Source organism: Pseudorasbora parva, chromosome 13, assembly GCF_024679245.1.
Source record: "Pseudorasbora parva isolate DD20220531a chromosome 13, ASM2467924v1, whole genome shotgun sequence".
NCBI classification, from domain to species: domain Eukaryota; kingdom Metazoa; phylum Chordata; class Actinopteri; order Cypriniformes; family Gobionidae; genus Pseudorasbora; species Pseudorasbora parva.
The window spans coordinates 38,941,566-38,958,984 of record NC_090184.1 but is presented as its reverse complement, the minus strand read 5'-3'; the positions used below and the strand labels follow the sequence as shown (position 1 = coordinate 38,958,984).

Sequence of the window (17,419 nt, the reverse complement as noted above, 5' to 3'; positions counted from 1 at the left end):
CCATAAAAAAGCTAAAGGCTGATAAAACCTCTTTTTGAGGAAAGAAATTGTTAATATACAGTATATAGAAATACTCACACTTTTAATTCTAAAAATTGTAAATACATAAGAGATAAATAATTTTTTTTATTTTTGTTTTGTTTTAGTTCTAAAGACAAAATAAAGATATATACATATATATAAAGATTGTAACTACAAAATAATACATAAAGATTAATAAATAAATAAATGTGAGTTATAATAATAAAAAAGATAAAGATATGAATATAAATACATATTTTTCTATATTTTAAGTGGTAAAAAACATTACAAAATTAATTCATTAATAAATTAAGAACAAAAGAGATATATAAAATAATAAATAATTTCTGTACCTCTAAAAAAGGGTAAACACACACACACACACACACACACACACACACACACACACACACACACACACACACACACACACACACACACACACACACACACACACACACACACACACACACACACACACACACACACGTATGAAGGGATGAAAGTTGTATTCTTTAAAAATTGCAAATATATATATACATATTTGTTTGCATAAAGTCCTGGTCTAATCATAATTACGTTCCTTGTTACCGTTAGAAATGTCACATTATGGACTAAAAGGGTTTGCGAAGGTCACTGCGTGTCGAGTGGTATGTTTCGTTATGGTTCATCTGAAAACATTACAAATCTGTGTTACCTTTGTGATACGAGGATGGCTGCAGCGTACGTTGCGCCGTCCTTGATGCATCCAGTTGTGTTCGGGCGAAGGACAGTGTTGCTTCAGGAGACACTTCTTATCAGCCAAACACCAGCCACACTCAAACATGCTGTCTGCCTTCAGACAGAGTCCACAGCTGTCCCTCTGAGCTTCACACTTATACAGGAGAGCTGCGTACACACACACACACACAGAGTGAGAATATAGCCGTACTCTCAGCTGGGCAGTTAAACGCAGGGCATGTTTGGAGTGGTGCCAGCTGTGGTGTGCCAATCGATAATTGAACTGTAAGGGGAAGGTAGCCGAGGCGAAACCCACGCCTGCTTTCACTGTGCCGTGATTCATGTGCTGCCCACACACACTAATAACTCTGACCAGAGGCCTCGAGGAAGCAGAAAACCAAGGTGCTCCGCTGTAGTGGGTGTAGAGGTTGAGTTCTATACACAGTTGCTCTGTTTAAAACGCTAGGGAGCTCACTCGCTGGTTAATTCGTTACATTTATAAAACGCTTTTCTGGGTACTCAATGTGATTAACATGGAAGGAGGGGAATCTCCTCAACATCCACCAATGTGCAGCATCCACCTGGATGATGTGATGGCAGCAGCCATGTTGCGCCAGTGTGCCCACCACACACACCAGCTGATTGGTGGAGAGGAGACCAGTGTTCATAGGTTAGGCCTACTGTCTACATTGGCAGCATTGTAAAATCTCATATGTTACTGATGTTGAAATGCTGTTCACACACAGGTAGCAACTTGTGTAACAGCCACTCATATTTAACATCCAAAAAGAGCCACTAAACACACCTATTTCAGACAGAGCTTGATGTTAGCATGTTGCTAAGCTAGCAACAATACTTAAACAAAAGTATAGCGCATTTTTAATTAAATGCTTTTTCGATAGTAAATGAAATATACTTATATTGCAAATTTGGAGAAAAAAAAACTCATCTATAAGTAAATAATGTATAATAAGTAATCAAAATAAATATAAAATGTATTGTTTTATTATACAGGAATAGCATGATGGACACATCATGTAATTACTTGATTACTGACAGCCCTAAATAAATGTAAAATAAAAATATAATCTATTATATTACAACATAGTATTATACACACAGCTGTCAGTTTGTAATATATATATATATATATATAATATTTCGCTTTTATATTTAAAATGTTACCGAATGTATATTAAATGGTCAAATAGCACTTCTGAGAGTACTTCGACGAGGCTGAAACATCCCACCCAATTTTGTCAGTAGGAGGGAGGGGGCGATGTGAGGGAGGATGTTTCAGCCGGGACTTTTTACTGCCCTAGCCGAAGTACTCTCAGAAGTGCTATTCCGCCATACATTATAGTTCTCCTTTTTAATCCGCTTAGAAAAGCACCACGTTTTATTTTGTGTCACCATACTTGATCGTTCAACTATTCGTGTAACTGTATTTAAATAGAGAAAACGTGGAGGTGTTTGGTCACTTCTAACTTGATCTCTGTTTGGTACCATAGTGAATGAACTGGGCTTAGTGGGCTAAGCTAAATGCTATCAGATCATCACCGCGCGTTAGAGAGATTAAGAGCACACACTGAGACGAGAGAGGGATGTATCAACTCGTTTGAGTTAAGGGAATAACAGTTTAATATGAAAAAGCGCTGAAGTATCCCTTTAACTGTTGTATTAAGTCAATATTACATTTGCTCTCACGCTATTCCAGAAAAAACGCTCCTCGAGTGATATTGCACTTGTTAGTCGTGTGATATTGCTTCGCTTTGTACTTTTTTTACCCTGATATCTTGAATTTTAGTGAGGCGAGCTGTTGCCCTTCATCATGTTCGTCACAACTGTATGAAATATAAGATGACCTATATAGGGGTTTGGTCTGGGGCGGGGCATTTAATGTGTTTTTTTCCACAACTAATTAATTAAATGAATGTGTTAAATAGACAGCCCTAATTATGTTATACAGTCAAACTAAAAATATTTTCAGACACCAGATATAATTTTTTACTAGTGGATGCAGACACTATAGTTAACCAAAATGATTCATTTTGCCTTGACCTTGTTTTGCTGAAGTGATTTTTCTTTAATTGATAATGCGACCTTTCATACCACAGACTGAACAAAATGAAGCACTGCTTGGTCATTGGTTGACCTAAATTGGTATTATCTAATTGTGTACTTATATTTAACAGCGGACAGCTGATTGGTTAATTATAATCCATTACATATCTCTCTATCAAAGTTATCTGATATTATCAAGAGGAATTTGTTCTGACTGAGACTCACACTTGTCCGTTCTTTTCATATTTTATTACCATTTTCTAAACTATAGCGAACTGTGATAATGTGAGAAAATGTTGAAGGTGTCTGAATACATTTTGGTTTGATTGTACATCAAGTAAATTATATTACACACACACACATTATTTATATATATATATATATATATATATATATATATATATATATATATATATATATATATATATATATATATATATATATATATATATATAAATAATGTGTGTGTGTGTGTGTGTATAATATAATTTACTTGATGTACAATCAAACCAAAATGTATTCAGACACCTTCAACATTATATAAAAAAATAAATAATAATAATAATAAAAAAAAAAAATTATATATATATTTTTTTTCTTTTTTCTTTTCTTTAGACTTTGCCATCTAGAAGAAAAACCTTCACAAAGTGTATTGCAAGGCATTCTGGGACTATCTAGCATGTAAAGAATACATGTGAAGTTGCCTTGGATTCTGGGCAAATGTGGAGTCTTTAAAGGCGGCTATGGGAAGGTGGATAAAGATGTTGAATTACCCATCTGAACTAAAAATGACAGACCACTGAAAACACGATCACAGACTAATAAACACACAACACCTATAATTTAGCACAGAGATTGTATATCTGCAGATACATGGTGAGCTGTGACTTTCTGTTCCTTTCTCGGCTCTATTCCTTCGAAAGCACTGAAACACTCCGTAATAGCAAACCTGATGAAGTCCTCCTCAAGAGATATATCGACTCCTGGAGGTCTTTCGATTCGTATTTCTCAAAGTGTTACGAGTAAATGCAAACTGACAGCGGTGTGGACAGGTTAAAAGCTGACAGCCGTGGATTCTATACATTTTCCTCCACAGTAATGTGCTGTTATATAAGGCTGAAGCAGGCAGGCGCCCTGTTATTAATAAAACATGCCACGGTGACCGATAGAATACCTGGCAGACTAAGTGTGTTTGAACAGACTGTGAAATCCAGATAAAATAAAATAAAAGATGCATTAAGTTCCACTTTACACAAAAGGTAACATCTTCCCACATCAAGAGGACCCTGGGAATGCCAATAAAATATGAATGTAGAGAGGATAGCTTCAATATTACTTCTCAGAAGCTTCAGAAATGCCACTAGGGGGCTTAAGGTGAAGTGTGTGATTTCTTACCTCGCATGGATGACGGCTTGTCGATGGGAAAGTCACCATCCCACACGATGGAGAAATCCACAGGCAGGTCTCCCATCTCATTGCCTTCATACCAGTACTGTGACAAAAAGAAACAGAAACAACATCTATATGAGGAAAAAAGTTGTATATTCTCCACCTTCTGTATCAACTGGCACGGATAAGAAAAACAATCATTTGCAAACCTAACAGCACTACTGGAAAAATATGGCCAACTCATCGCTGACATCATGTGCCGGTCTCAAGAGACAATTACAGACGAAGATGAAGCTATCTTGACACTTTCTCCACCTGCCCTGCTCAGAATCAATCCCGATAACATCTCTCATGACCCAGTGGAAATTAGCTTAAATCCAGATCTATAATTTGCTGCACACTTCACAGCACTCCTGGAAATAGACTGCCAATCATGACTGACATCATCTGAACATCACATTGACAAAGAGCATGACTACAGAAGGGGACAACGCAATCGTTTCACTCTCTTCACAAGAACGCATTTCGTTGTTGATGAGGCCATACTCAAAAACAGAGAGAGAACAGAATATATACATATAAATATATGCAAGTGTGTGTGTGTGTGTGTGTGTGTGTGTGTGTGTATATACACTACCGGTCATAAGTTTGGAAAAATACGTTTTTTTATTTTATTTTAAAATAGTCTCTTAATATCAAGAATAGAAAATACAGTAAAACAGTAATAATGTAAAGTATTATTAAAATTTAAATTAAATGGTTTCTGTTTTAATATATTTTAATATGTATCTTATTCCTGTGATGAAAAGCTGAATTTTCAGCAGCCATTACTTTATTTATTTTATGTAGTGCTTATGAAACATACATTACATTACATCACACACACGCACACGCACACACACGGTTACGTCAGTTTGTTTATCGTGAGTTATACAGGTGATTGGCTGGGATGGCGTGGTTTCGCACCTGAACCTAAGCATGTCACTTTAAGAGGGACTGGATCAAACAGAGCAGGAGCGGAAGAGCGAGTTTGGGCCTGGCATTGAAGGCTGGCGTGTGTTATTGTCAGTAAGTTATGTTATGTTTGATTGGACTGATTACATCTGCATTTCAAGCTTACACTTACACACTTGCATACTGACTAACATGTACACTGAATATTTGACATTTCATGTTTATGTTAAATTTCATGTTAAATAAATAGTATATTTATGCAGCGGTTGTGTGGTGTCTCCTTTTGTTTGTTACGATTTAAGAAAGGAATTCCTAACAATATGTGTGTGTATATATATATAGTATATATACACTAGTATAACTCAAAATGTTATTTTCAACAAACCATATTATAAATGCATTGTCAGATAAGACTTGAGTTGGTGAAGAACGGTACGGTTCGATTTTTTTTTACAGAGAACAGTTACACTACTAAAACATACATACACAAATACATACATAACATTTTTTTTATATATACACACACAACACTCAAATCTTCCATAAAATAATATTTCATAAAGTTTGGAAAGGTTGAAGCAAATCACAAAGACTTTTGCAGGCTTAATTGCACAGGATCTGCCTGTAGAGGAAACGTGCGCTTTGCTTGATGTTATTTTTCAAAAGAGATCTGTGCATTAGTGTGAAAGCAGCTTATTAGAGCTCCCGCTGTCTATGAAGCCATCAGTAATACGTAATCAAACAACAGTAAAGCTGAGAAAGAAAAATCACTCAGCTTTTGAATGGAAAACGTTTAGAAAGCAATCAGTTTTATTGCTTGTTATATGTTTTTTTTTTTTTTTTTGGTTGCTCCACATTATTTAGGCTACTACTTGTTTTTGTTTTGACACAATATTCATTTATAAATGTAAAATTAACATACAGGTTCTGATCATATAATTAGAATATCATCAAAAAGTTGATTTATTTCACTAATTCCATTCAAAAAGTGAAACATGTATACTTTATTCATTCATTACACACAGACTGATATATTTGAAATGTTTATTGCTTTTAATTTTGTTGATTATAACTGACAACTAAGGGAAATCCCAAATTCAGTATCTAGAATATTGTGAATAGGTTCAATATTGAAGACATCTGGTGCTACACTCTAACCAGCTAATTAACTGAAAACACCCGCAAAGGCCTTTAAATGGTTAAATCATGAGGAAGACTGCTGACTTAACAGTTGTCCAAAAGACGATTGACACCTTGCAGAAGGAGGGCAAGACACAAAAGGTAATTTCAAAAGAGTCTGGCTGTCCACAGAGCTCTGTGTCCAAGCATATTAATAAAGAAGCGAAGGGAAGGTAAAGATGCGGTAGAAAAAAAGAGTACAAGCAATAAGGATAACCACACCCTGGAGAGGATTGTGAAACAAAACCCATTCAAAAAGGTGAGGAAGAGTCACAAAGAGTGGACTGCAGCTGGAGTCAGTGCTTCAAGAACCACTACGCACAGACATATGCAAGACATGGATGTCGCATTTCTGGTGTCAAGCCATACTAAAACAACAGACAGCATCAGAAGTGTGTCGCCTGGTCTAAAAACAAAAAGGACTGCTGAGTGGTCCAAAGTTATGTTCTCTGATGAAATAACATTTTGCATTTCCTTTGGAAATGTGGGTCCCAGAGTCTTAAGGAAGAAAGGAGAGGCACAAAAGGAGAGGCACAATCCATGTTGCTTGAGGTCCAGTGTGAAGTTTCCACAGTTAGTGATGGTTTGGGTTGCCATGTCATCTGCTGGTGTTGGTCCACTGTGTTTTCTGAGGTCCAAGGTCAACACAGACGTATACCAGGAAGTTTTAGAGCACTTCATGCCTCCTGCTGCTGACCAACTTTATGGAGATGCAGATTTCATTTTCCAACAGGACGTGGCACCTGCACACAGTGTTGAAGCAACCAGTACCTGGTTTAAGGACCATGGTATCTGTTCTTAATTGGCCAGCAAACTCGCCTGACCTTAACCCCATAGAAAATCTATGAGGTATTGTGAAGAGGAAGATGTGATATGCCAAACCCAACAATGCAGAAGAGCTGAAGGCCACTATCAGAGCAACCTGGGCTCGCGTAACACCTGAGCAGAGCCACAGACTGATCGACTCCACGCCACGCCGCATCGCTGCAGTAATTCAGGCAAAAGGAGCCACAAGTATTGAGTACTGAGTGCTTTACATGCTCATACTTTTCATGTTCATACTTTTCAGTTGGCCAAGATTTCCAAAAAAAATACTTTTTTTGTACTGGTGTCTTAAGTAATATTCTAATTTTCTAACAGCTTAAATAATTAAAGCTTAAACTTAAAACTCATTAAGCTCTGATATGGTGCGGCTGCAGCTTGTCATGTGGCTCAGAAAGCAGGTGACGATGGTTTTTACTGTACGGGTTTTAATTAGCAACAACACTGAGAGCACTTAGCCAACACAACCCTGAGAGAATATCGCTGATCAGGCTCATCGATCGGTGGCTGCTTGCTTAAGAGACTTCAAGATGGGAAGTCCAAGAGAATACGAGTAAACTTACCAGAGCGAGGCTCCAGATTCAGCATTATGAACCACCACAACGGCACTTTTACCTTCCTTTGCCCTGATAAATGTGCGATCATGCCATTTACAAGGCTACAGAAATGAAAGGACTAATTCACTTTACAGTGTATTTCAGTGCAAAAATCAGTGGAAAATACTGAACTGTCTAATGCAAACTGACTATCACATGTTAACATTAACATATGATGTGTTACATTAATGCATCCAAATGAGTTTATAATTAAGGATGAATACACTAAACAGTTTATTATGCGGTATATTTCAGTGCAAAACTGGCATCTTATTCACTTAATATGTGCAATATGGATTTACGTAGCTCAATTGTGTTCACCTTTACCAAATTTGTCTGATTATTATTGTTAATCAAGCACTAAAACAACATGGCCAATGTGCAAATCGCTATTCATTCTTACTAAATTCCCCCTCAGCAGTGAAAAATGCACTGCAATTATTTCCATTTATGGCCAAACCAAAATCTATTTTGGAAAGAAGCAAAAGAACACCCTGCCTCGATGAAACCTCATGCCTCGGTCATTAGGGCCGATTGAAACGTCAGCTGTTACATCAGCGCTCATTCAGCCGTACAGCCCAGATAAATCACAACAGAGAAAACAAGCAGTGCCACATCGTTCCCCAGCAGTCTGAGAGGCCCTGAAGAGTGGAAAATGGCCCTCAGTGGTGTGTGCGGTAAGCCCGAATCTTTCTGCAGCTGTTCTGGGGGGAAAATATCTGGGAGGAACTCAAGCGAGCTCTGAAAAAGGTGGTGAAAAGCTGAACTAAACCTCACTCAACCTGTTGACGCCAGGCACCCAGCAGTCATAGATCTCTACGAGACACAGCTGCTGGGGACACGGGCATCTTAATTGGGGTCAATAACAGGCATACAGGTCCCACAGGTCACGACTTCACCATCATTGACTTATCTTAAAATGTGTTGAGCTATTATGAAATCAAGCTATAAGGAAAAAGGCCTGATTTACTAATGCTTTTGATACAACGGTGCAAAAATCACAAATGCATATGAAGGGTAGAGACAGCAAACAGTGCATTTCTATAGAATATGTCGGTAAAATCATGCATTTGACAAGTTAAAAAATATTTTAAATGTATGTAGTTAATTTCATCCAATATGACATTTTCATGAAACAAGAGCAGAATGTATAAATCGCTTGTAAAACAATTCAAATTGAATGACTATTTGTATTTACACAATAATTGTCTCATAAACAATGCATGAACGAGCTAGACTGGATAAACCCAGCCTGATCTTTTGGCGATTTGATTTCGCTCTGCAGCTCAGTCTGGAAACCCGTAAATTCATTTCTACTGCTGCTGTTACACTTTTGCGGGAACCAATCGCAGATTGGCTTATCCACCTGGAGCGCTACTGGCGGGTTAAACACGATGACGGATAGAGAACTGATGGGTTGATGCCCGTTTATCACGCCTCTTGTGGTCTGATTGGTTGAAGGATTGTCCAGCTGCATACAGAGTCATTTGAATTATGCTCGTTGATCACGCCTCTTGTGCAGTAGAAAATACAGAGCAGACTCCCCAGACCAATGTTCAATTTTAAATTGAGCTTGGTCTGGTGATAGCGAGACAATGAACGAGATCTAATGAGTCTCCCTTTAATTGTGTTTCCTGAAAATAAAGCGTATGCTTAAATAAAAACGAGTATTTCTATATTATAAGTAATATATAATGTATGTCTGTGTTTATATACGTATATATTACATTTTTATATTATATATTATTAAAGAAGTGTATCTGCGAGAAAATAGTTTGTATATATTTATTTAAATATTTTACATAAATGTATTACAAATACAGTGCTGTCAAACAATTAATCGGATTTGAAATACAAAAGTTCATTTACATAACGTATGTGTGGGTACTGTGTATAATTTTATATATATATATATATATATATAATTTATATTATACATACATTAAAAATGTACTTATGTTTGCTTTTTAAATTTCTTTGTGTTGTGCACTACTGGGCCTCCGTACATAAGATACTTATCTTATGTACATGCAATGTATTTTCTATATATATATATATAATTTTTTTTTCTTTTTTTTTTCTTACTTTTTCTTAAACACATTTATATCTACATAATATTTATACACAGTGTACACATTTTTTTTGGAGGCGATTTATCATGATTAAAGTTTCCCTATATTAATATAAAAAGAAAAAAGTGGTATATATTATAAACATAAAGTAAAAAAAACAAACAAAAACATTTTGGGCAACAATGTGATATATTTTTCTTGCCTTTTGCTTCTCCTCCAGTGAAAGGTTTGAGCTTTAAGGAGATTAGCCTCCGTGTGTAAATGGGTGGAAGCCTTTGTGTTTGCCTATACAATACCGCTTATCTCTGCCAGAAGTGAATTGATTTTCCTCCGGCTTGTCTTCCCACTGTATCGCGGCGTGTTATGTGTAGACAGCCTGGCCTGGTTCTGTCAGAAGCCTCACTGGAAATGACTGGCAAATGACAGCGAGGTAATATTACCTCTAAAACCATCCTCAATTTATCAGCAGCCCTGAATGTGCAAAACAACCCCGGACGGGTGCTATCACAGGAATAAAGGCCGTTTCCACCTTTTTGATTCAGCTTTGTTCACATCCTTGGGGTACATTTCAATCCCGTTTGCATGTTTAATCAAAGGCTATAATATCTGCTAGCAGCACATGGGTTTTTTAAGAGACCACTCTTAAAAATTGGTGTGCTCAATAATCCACTTATTGGAGCTAAGTTAATACAGTGCTAGCGTTTATGGCAGCAGCTATGATGAATAACTGGAGATATCGACTCAGGGGGGGAAAAATGCTGCTTCTCGAAAATGCAGCATTCTCTTGAAATTAAGTGATTGCAATTAATTCAAGTGGAACTCAGTGGAACTAAGTATTTAGTCTTTAATAGGATTTTATTGTTAAAACTATGTTTTCATAGACCTCATTTCTCTGGATACATTTGGCTCCAGTTGACCTGTCAATGGCAATGTCTTCGAGTGACAGAATGAAAATCAATATAACTTAATGATGGAGGACCTGTACATTTAATCAAGTTACAAATTGGACAAGACTCAGCGAAAAAAGACACAACAGCATCAATGATACGAACAAAATGAGCCCGCTGTGTGTGCGCCATTACTTTACACTAACCTAATAATGCAATCATAGCTATCCCATTACTAACGACAGTCCAGTAATAACAGCATATAATTCACTTCAGCGAATGTTGCGTCATGGGCTAATTTCTAGGTTGGGAGAGGGGAATTCTGGGTTATGATAAAAAAGATACAGTCTCTGTCCGTCCAACTATGATGTGATTCGGTTTGGTTGAGAGCCACTGGAAATAAATAATGGCACAAGTGGTTCTCCTAAATCTAGGAGGATAAGGAAAGGGGGCCAGGGGATGCGCAAGCAACGCGTGTCACCATAAATGAGGCCGGATGCGCTGACCTAAGGCAAACCACAGCATTTTTCTGGTGGATCACTCTTGGAGGGATTTCTTCATTTGGAAGTTCTAGCGCAGCTGAGCCTCTTAACACTCGAGAAGCTCAGGGCGCAGCTAATGTGATACATCACGCCTGGGACATATACAGTAGATTGATCGCCGCATTAGTTGATCAATTTATTTTAATAATGCCCACCTGCTTCCACACAGCAACCTAATAGCATTTAGGCTTTACAGAGACCGGTGCAAGAAGAACACCAGTGACTACACCGAAACAAGGAACTGAAATTACCACAAAAACTTTTTCTGGCCGTAGTCAGTCGAAAACTGTTAAAACGCATTTCTCTCGGGTAGTGCGGTATAAAGCGGCTAATGGCTGATTGAGCACTTGATGAGAATAATAGAATAATGAGGGTGAGGTGGTTCAAAATGCCTGACAAAAATAACATGTAAGTGTTTTTATTCAAAAAGCTTCCGCTGCCCTGCATCGAGGATAATGGGGTTCTTTGTGAGGGTCCTCTCCATCAAGAGCCTGGTTCAGAACTTGGGCATTGTGTAAAAAAGGCCTTTGGCGGTACGTTTCCCCGGTAACACGGCCGGTGCCTGTCGCTAAGGGGTCAGTGGCGCTTAGTAACACTTACGCTCATGGGACACATTTGGAGTATTTTGCGCACCTCTCTCTTCTTGGAAAAAAATGTGAATTTCTTTGGATTTTGCTTCCGCCAAGCAAAAAGCACACTAAGTCCAGACTTCTTTTTTCATGACTAAAATTAACAAGTACATACAGAGAGCAGGTGGTTATTATGTTCTGGTGTGGACTAGCATATGTAAATTTTGTTTGACAGATGTACTGTACGAGCAGATGTATCAAACCTATGTTTATATATGCAGTGCATTACTGAATCTTGAGTGACACGCAACAGAAAAGTGGTCCGAAAATACAGTCAAATATAAGAGACATGCTAATAAGTAAACACTGGTAAATAAGTAAACAACTGTGGTTGTACACAACTGAAAAGGTAGTTCCAGAACAACTAACTTATATTTTTTCATGAGCGTACATGTTCCTTTCATAACTGATAATGAGATTTTTTGAAATGCACACCTTACTTCCGGGGGACGGTATTGGTCCATTTATATATACCATCTTTGCTTTGCTTTCTCATGATTTGGCTGCTTAGTTGATATCATCATTACTAGTGAGTACTAAGTAGTCAGTAAGCTTTGTCCAATCAACTTTCAGTACACTATTATTTACACTCAATTTTGGGGAACAAAACAACTGCATCAATAAAAGGTACACAACTGGCCCTTAGGGTAAAATTATACCATTGTTTTCCTTTATGTAGAGGTACAAAAATGTATCCCCAAGAGTACCACCCCAGTGACGGCCACTTGATTCTCAAAATGTCCAATTTTGTACTTTCCTTTTAAAGTGTAGCATTAATTGTTTGAACACAATTACATTGGTTGACTAGCTCAAGAATTGGACCTCTCGGTCACCAGCTCTGAAATTGTATTTCTTTCCCATCCACACCATGACTACACAATCATTGACTCATTTATTAGCTAGTACAATTAGCATTGTGTTCATTATTGTAACCGTCACTACTTGACTTGCTGAGTACAGTAAAGTCTATTGTAATGTATGGGATGTGGAAGCTACACAATAGCAGCATTGTGCGATACTGAAAAGGCAGCTGTCTGAATTCTAGGGTGAGGCAGGAACAGGAAACAGCCAAGAAATTAGGGAGAATGCAGGACCAGTTAACTTGATTTTTGTCAAAAATAATGACCCCTCAGTTCCAGTGCGAGTGAGAGACGTGCCCTAAGGGAGACCACTTACATCAAGATAAGAGCAGATTAACTAGCGGTAATACAACACCAGTAGCTAGTGTGCCTTTGTCTTCAACACTGTGAGGTCTTTCCAGCATCAATAAAAACTGCTATGACTCTCACAGGTGTGGAAACCATCAGCAACTGCTAATATTCCACACTAGCATGCTATAAAAGTTCTGTATTCAGAATAAAATTTGCGTACTAAACATAAAACATAGTACATGTGGTTAAAAATATAAGCTAAAACCAAACAAGGAATACATTCACACCTATGATATTTGTGAATAAAAACAAAAAAGGAAAAACACCTGAAATAATGATTGCAGCAAAAACTGGATTGAGCACAAATACGAGGCTAAATCGAAGACATAACGGACCCAATGACCTCTCAAACCTCATCCTTTTCCTATTTACTTTACCTATCATACGAGTAGAGCTATATGATTGCCTTTTTTGAGTAGAGTCAAAAAAAAAAAAAAAAAAACCAGCAGAGCGTTTCACACACGTTCTCAGGTGATGTGTAAACAGAAGATGAAACTGATTGATTCAGAGTCTCCATTCTGAAGGCACTCACAATTTCATTAGCATGGACCCACGGTCTCAAAGTCACCTGCCGCCAGCTCCCAGAAGACTAAGCTGTGCCATTCGCCTTGACGGCCATATTGATTGATTCCCGCTGTTGCGTGCGAAAGCATGAGAGAGAGGACACGTGCTGAGGTAGGGAGTGGCGGACGGACGATGACACTCTCCTGGGAGCCGGTGTAATCTCTATCAGGCCTTCGCTGATGTTCGATTGCTATTCAGGAAAGATGCATGTCATGAGAGAGATGATGTGCTTTTTCTTTAGTGTGTCACTGGTAATCACACGATCAATTAATCTGTGCATGCCCAGACCAACACAGATAGCACAATGAGGTGAGAGACAAAGAGACTGAGAGATAAGAGACACAAGGGGGGATGGGAGCCCATGAGGAGAAACAGTGAGAATGTGAGGATTTGGTTTCCCATCACAGTGAGCTAGAGACAAAGAACTCATCTAGAAACACTGCAGTCCAGGAAAACACACGATGCTAGTGAACGCAACTGCTTCTTATGCGCTTCATAACGCAACACAAGTACGCATTGCATTTTTAGTGTTGCTGAGAAATGTATACAATCGTTTTCGCTTTCAGATTAACGAAACGAAACATGCACAACCTACAAATAACTATCCCAAAACATTATCATCTAGCCCTCAGAATTATGTGATATAAAGTCAGAATTGTGAGATATAAAGTCAGAATTGAGTGATATGAAGTCAGAATTGAGTGATATAAAGTCAGAATTGTGAGATATAAAGTCAGAATTGTGTGATATAAAGTCAGAATAGTGAGATATAAAGTCAGAATTGTGTGATATGAAGTCAGAATAGTGAGATATAAAGTCAGAATTGTGTGATATAAAGTCAGAATAGTGAGATATAAAGTCAGAATTGTGAGATATAAAGTCAGAATTGTGTGATATGAAGTCAGAATTGAGTGATATAAAGTCAGAATTGAGTGATATAAAGTCAGAATAGTGAGATATAAAGTCAGAATTGTGTGATATAAAGTCAGAATAGTGAGATATAAAGTCAGAATTGTGAGATATAAAGTCAGAATAGTGAGATATAAAGTCAGAATTGTGAGATATAAAGTCAGAATTGTGTGATATAAAGTCAGAATTGTGTGATATAAAGTCAGAATTGTGAGATATAGTCAGAATTGTGTGATATAAAGTCAGAATTGTGAGATATAAAGTCAGAATTGTGAGATATAAAGTCAGACTTGTGTGATATAAAGTCAGAATTGTGAGATATAAAGTCAGAATGGTGAGATATAAAGTCAGAATTGTGAGATATAAAGTCAGAATTGTGAGATATAAAGTCAGAATTGTGAGATATAAAGTCAGAATTGTGTGATATAAAGTCAGAATTGTGAGATATAAAGTCAGAATTGTGAGATATAAAGTCAGAATTGTGAGATATAAAGTCAGAATGGTGAGATATAAAGTCAGAATTGTGTGATATAAAGTCAGAATTGAGTGATATAAAGTCAGAATTGTGTGATATAAAGTCAGAATTGTGTGATATAAAGTCAGAATTGTGTGATATAAAGTCAGAATTGTGTGATATAAAGTCAGAATTGTGTGATGTAAAGTCAGAATTGTGAGATATAAAGTCAGAATTGAGTGATATAAAGTCAGAATTGTGAGATATAAAGTCAGAATTGTGAGATATAAAGTCAGAATTGAGTGATATAAAGTCAGAATTGTGAGATATAAAGTCAGAATTGAGTGATATAAAGTCAGAATTGTGTGATATAAAGTCAGAGTTGTGAGATATGAAGTCCCAATTGTAAGACATAAAGTAGAACAAAAATAAAATGTATTAATTTTAAAATGTAATTAGAAAAATAAAATACAAATAAATAAAAAATAAAATAATGTCTGAACAACAAACTTGATTGCACAACAAATACAAAGAGTTAAAAATGTACTCAAAATAAACAGTGGCTCAAATAAGAGTCAAAATGAGCATTGGTGAGTAAATAGGAAAGGTAACAACACTAGCCGTTTGCTGCAGGGACCAAAGAAACTCTTGATAAAGGAAAAAAAAGATTTTTCCAGTACTTTAATTTAAAAAAAGAACTTGCACAAACACTGTATATAATGTCCTACCACTAAAACTTCCAACAAATGCAAAAATCTATTTGAGTCACGTATGCACCAGTTTTGCAGTCAGTGTGTACAGGCAAATTATGGCATCGCACCTAGTTATGACAAGATGTTATGCTGCGAATTTGTTGGTTTCGCAAGACTTTATAAATAAAATCTGCACAGAAATCCCCATGTCAATATTCAACCGCGATAAGTAAATAAAAAACCTGTTGCCCTCCATATAGTCAATATGCACCGGCATCATCACTGACAGGCGGCTGGAGAACTCACTTTGCATCTAAATGCCTTTGGGTCCGAGGTTGTGTTTAGACTGCGCAAGGCGCTACGTTTCAATTCCAATTTAAATGCATAGCGCTGTCGTGGGTCACAGACAGAGAGACTGATGAACAGGAGGAGATGAGTCAAAACAGATGGAAGGACAACAGTTGCACAGGGGTCCTGCGAGGAGACCTTCCAACCGAGAACGGCAGCTTGTGTCATTCCTGGAAAGAACGACAATCAATCCGGCACCGGGCGCACGCTACGGACGTGATCCTCATTATTAAATTGCAACGGGACATCAATTGTCTTGTCGCAGATTTCGGGCTAGCGGATTGACGTTTGACCCCACCAGGGTACAGAAGTCAAAGGGCACACACTCTACCTCCAGCATGGCAAATCGGGTTCACCGCATTCCTTTTCACCGGGTCACACTGTCGTGCCAAATTACGAGGCACATCCAGCGCCTAGCTAATTATCTTACAAGATTCCCTGAGGTTACTGTGACAACCAGATGGGTCACAGACGGCCTGTACCGCCTGCATATGAAAGCCAAAGGAAGGACAGAAAAAGAGAGAGAGAGAGACATTCTCAATGTCAACATCTTGACATGCTTCATTTTTCTCTGGGATTGAGAAAACAACAGTTTCAGCGTTATAAATTGATGTCTTTGCCGATTTCCCCGGATAAAGATTCGTATTTTTTATGATCAGTGATTCAGTGAGAAGTCACCTTGGCTTTCTCAGCACACTTCAGACAAATTCATCACCGGCTCTTTGCCCTACAAGCGACGATTTAAAGCTCATGCTAATTTTTTAAATGGAAAAATAATGTCACAAAGCCAAATATAACGAGAGAAAACAATGCATCTGTTCGTATGACAATTATTCAAAATGCCATCTGGGGTGAGGCTACGCTTGGAAAAATTGGCAGATTAATAAATGACATTGTTGCCATTTAGGATACATTGAAAGGAATAGTTCACTCAAAAATAACAATTCTGTCATTATTTCTCACCCTCATGTCATTGCGAACCCGCACACTGTTCATTTTCTGATTACCACAGAAAATAAACAATTATCACATAGATATTTCCCATTCAACGGCTGTTCATAGGAATTCTAAGCTACAAAATTACCATAAAGCACCATTAAAATAAGTCCACATGACTTGTACACTACATGTTTTCTGAAGCTTTGAGTGATAAACAAATGCAAATCAAGTCTTTGCTTTTTGATAAACAAATATGGCGCAGGTTGGGATTATCTAGGTATTTTGCCCATTCAAGTTTGTAAACGTAATTTATGCGAATAAAATATACCTGCAGCATTTCCAACTCACATGCTCAAGAAAACAAAACAGCAAATTTTAGAGTTTACATTTTGAAAATCCCCACTTAGTGTTTAAAACTTTGGGGTTA

At 37.4% G+C, this 17,419-nt stretch overlaps 1 protein-coding gene across 1 annotated transcript in view; it reads right to left on the bottom strand.

Annotated features, from left to right (window-relative positions):
* The window catches only part of plxna3 (plexin A3), a 220,160-nt gene that overhangs the window by 33,513 nt on the left and 169,228 nt on the right, over positions 1 to 17,419 (bottom strand). The window contains exons 11-12 of the mRNA XM_067414327.1: positions 4,201 to 4,297; positions 719 to 909 (exon numbers count right to left, since the gene is read on the bottom strand). Of these exons, the coding sequence (XP_067270428.1) occupies positions 719 to 909; positions 4,201 to 4,297 (288 nt within the window). The remainder of the gene's footprint in view (positions 1 to 718; positions 910 to 4,200; positions 4,298 to 17,419) is intronic.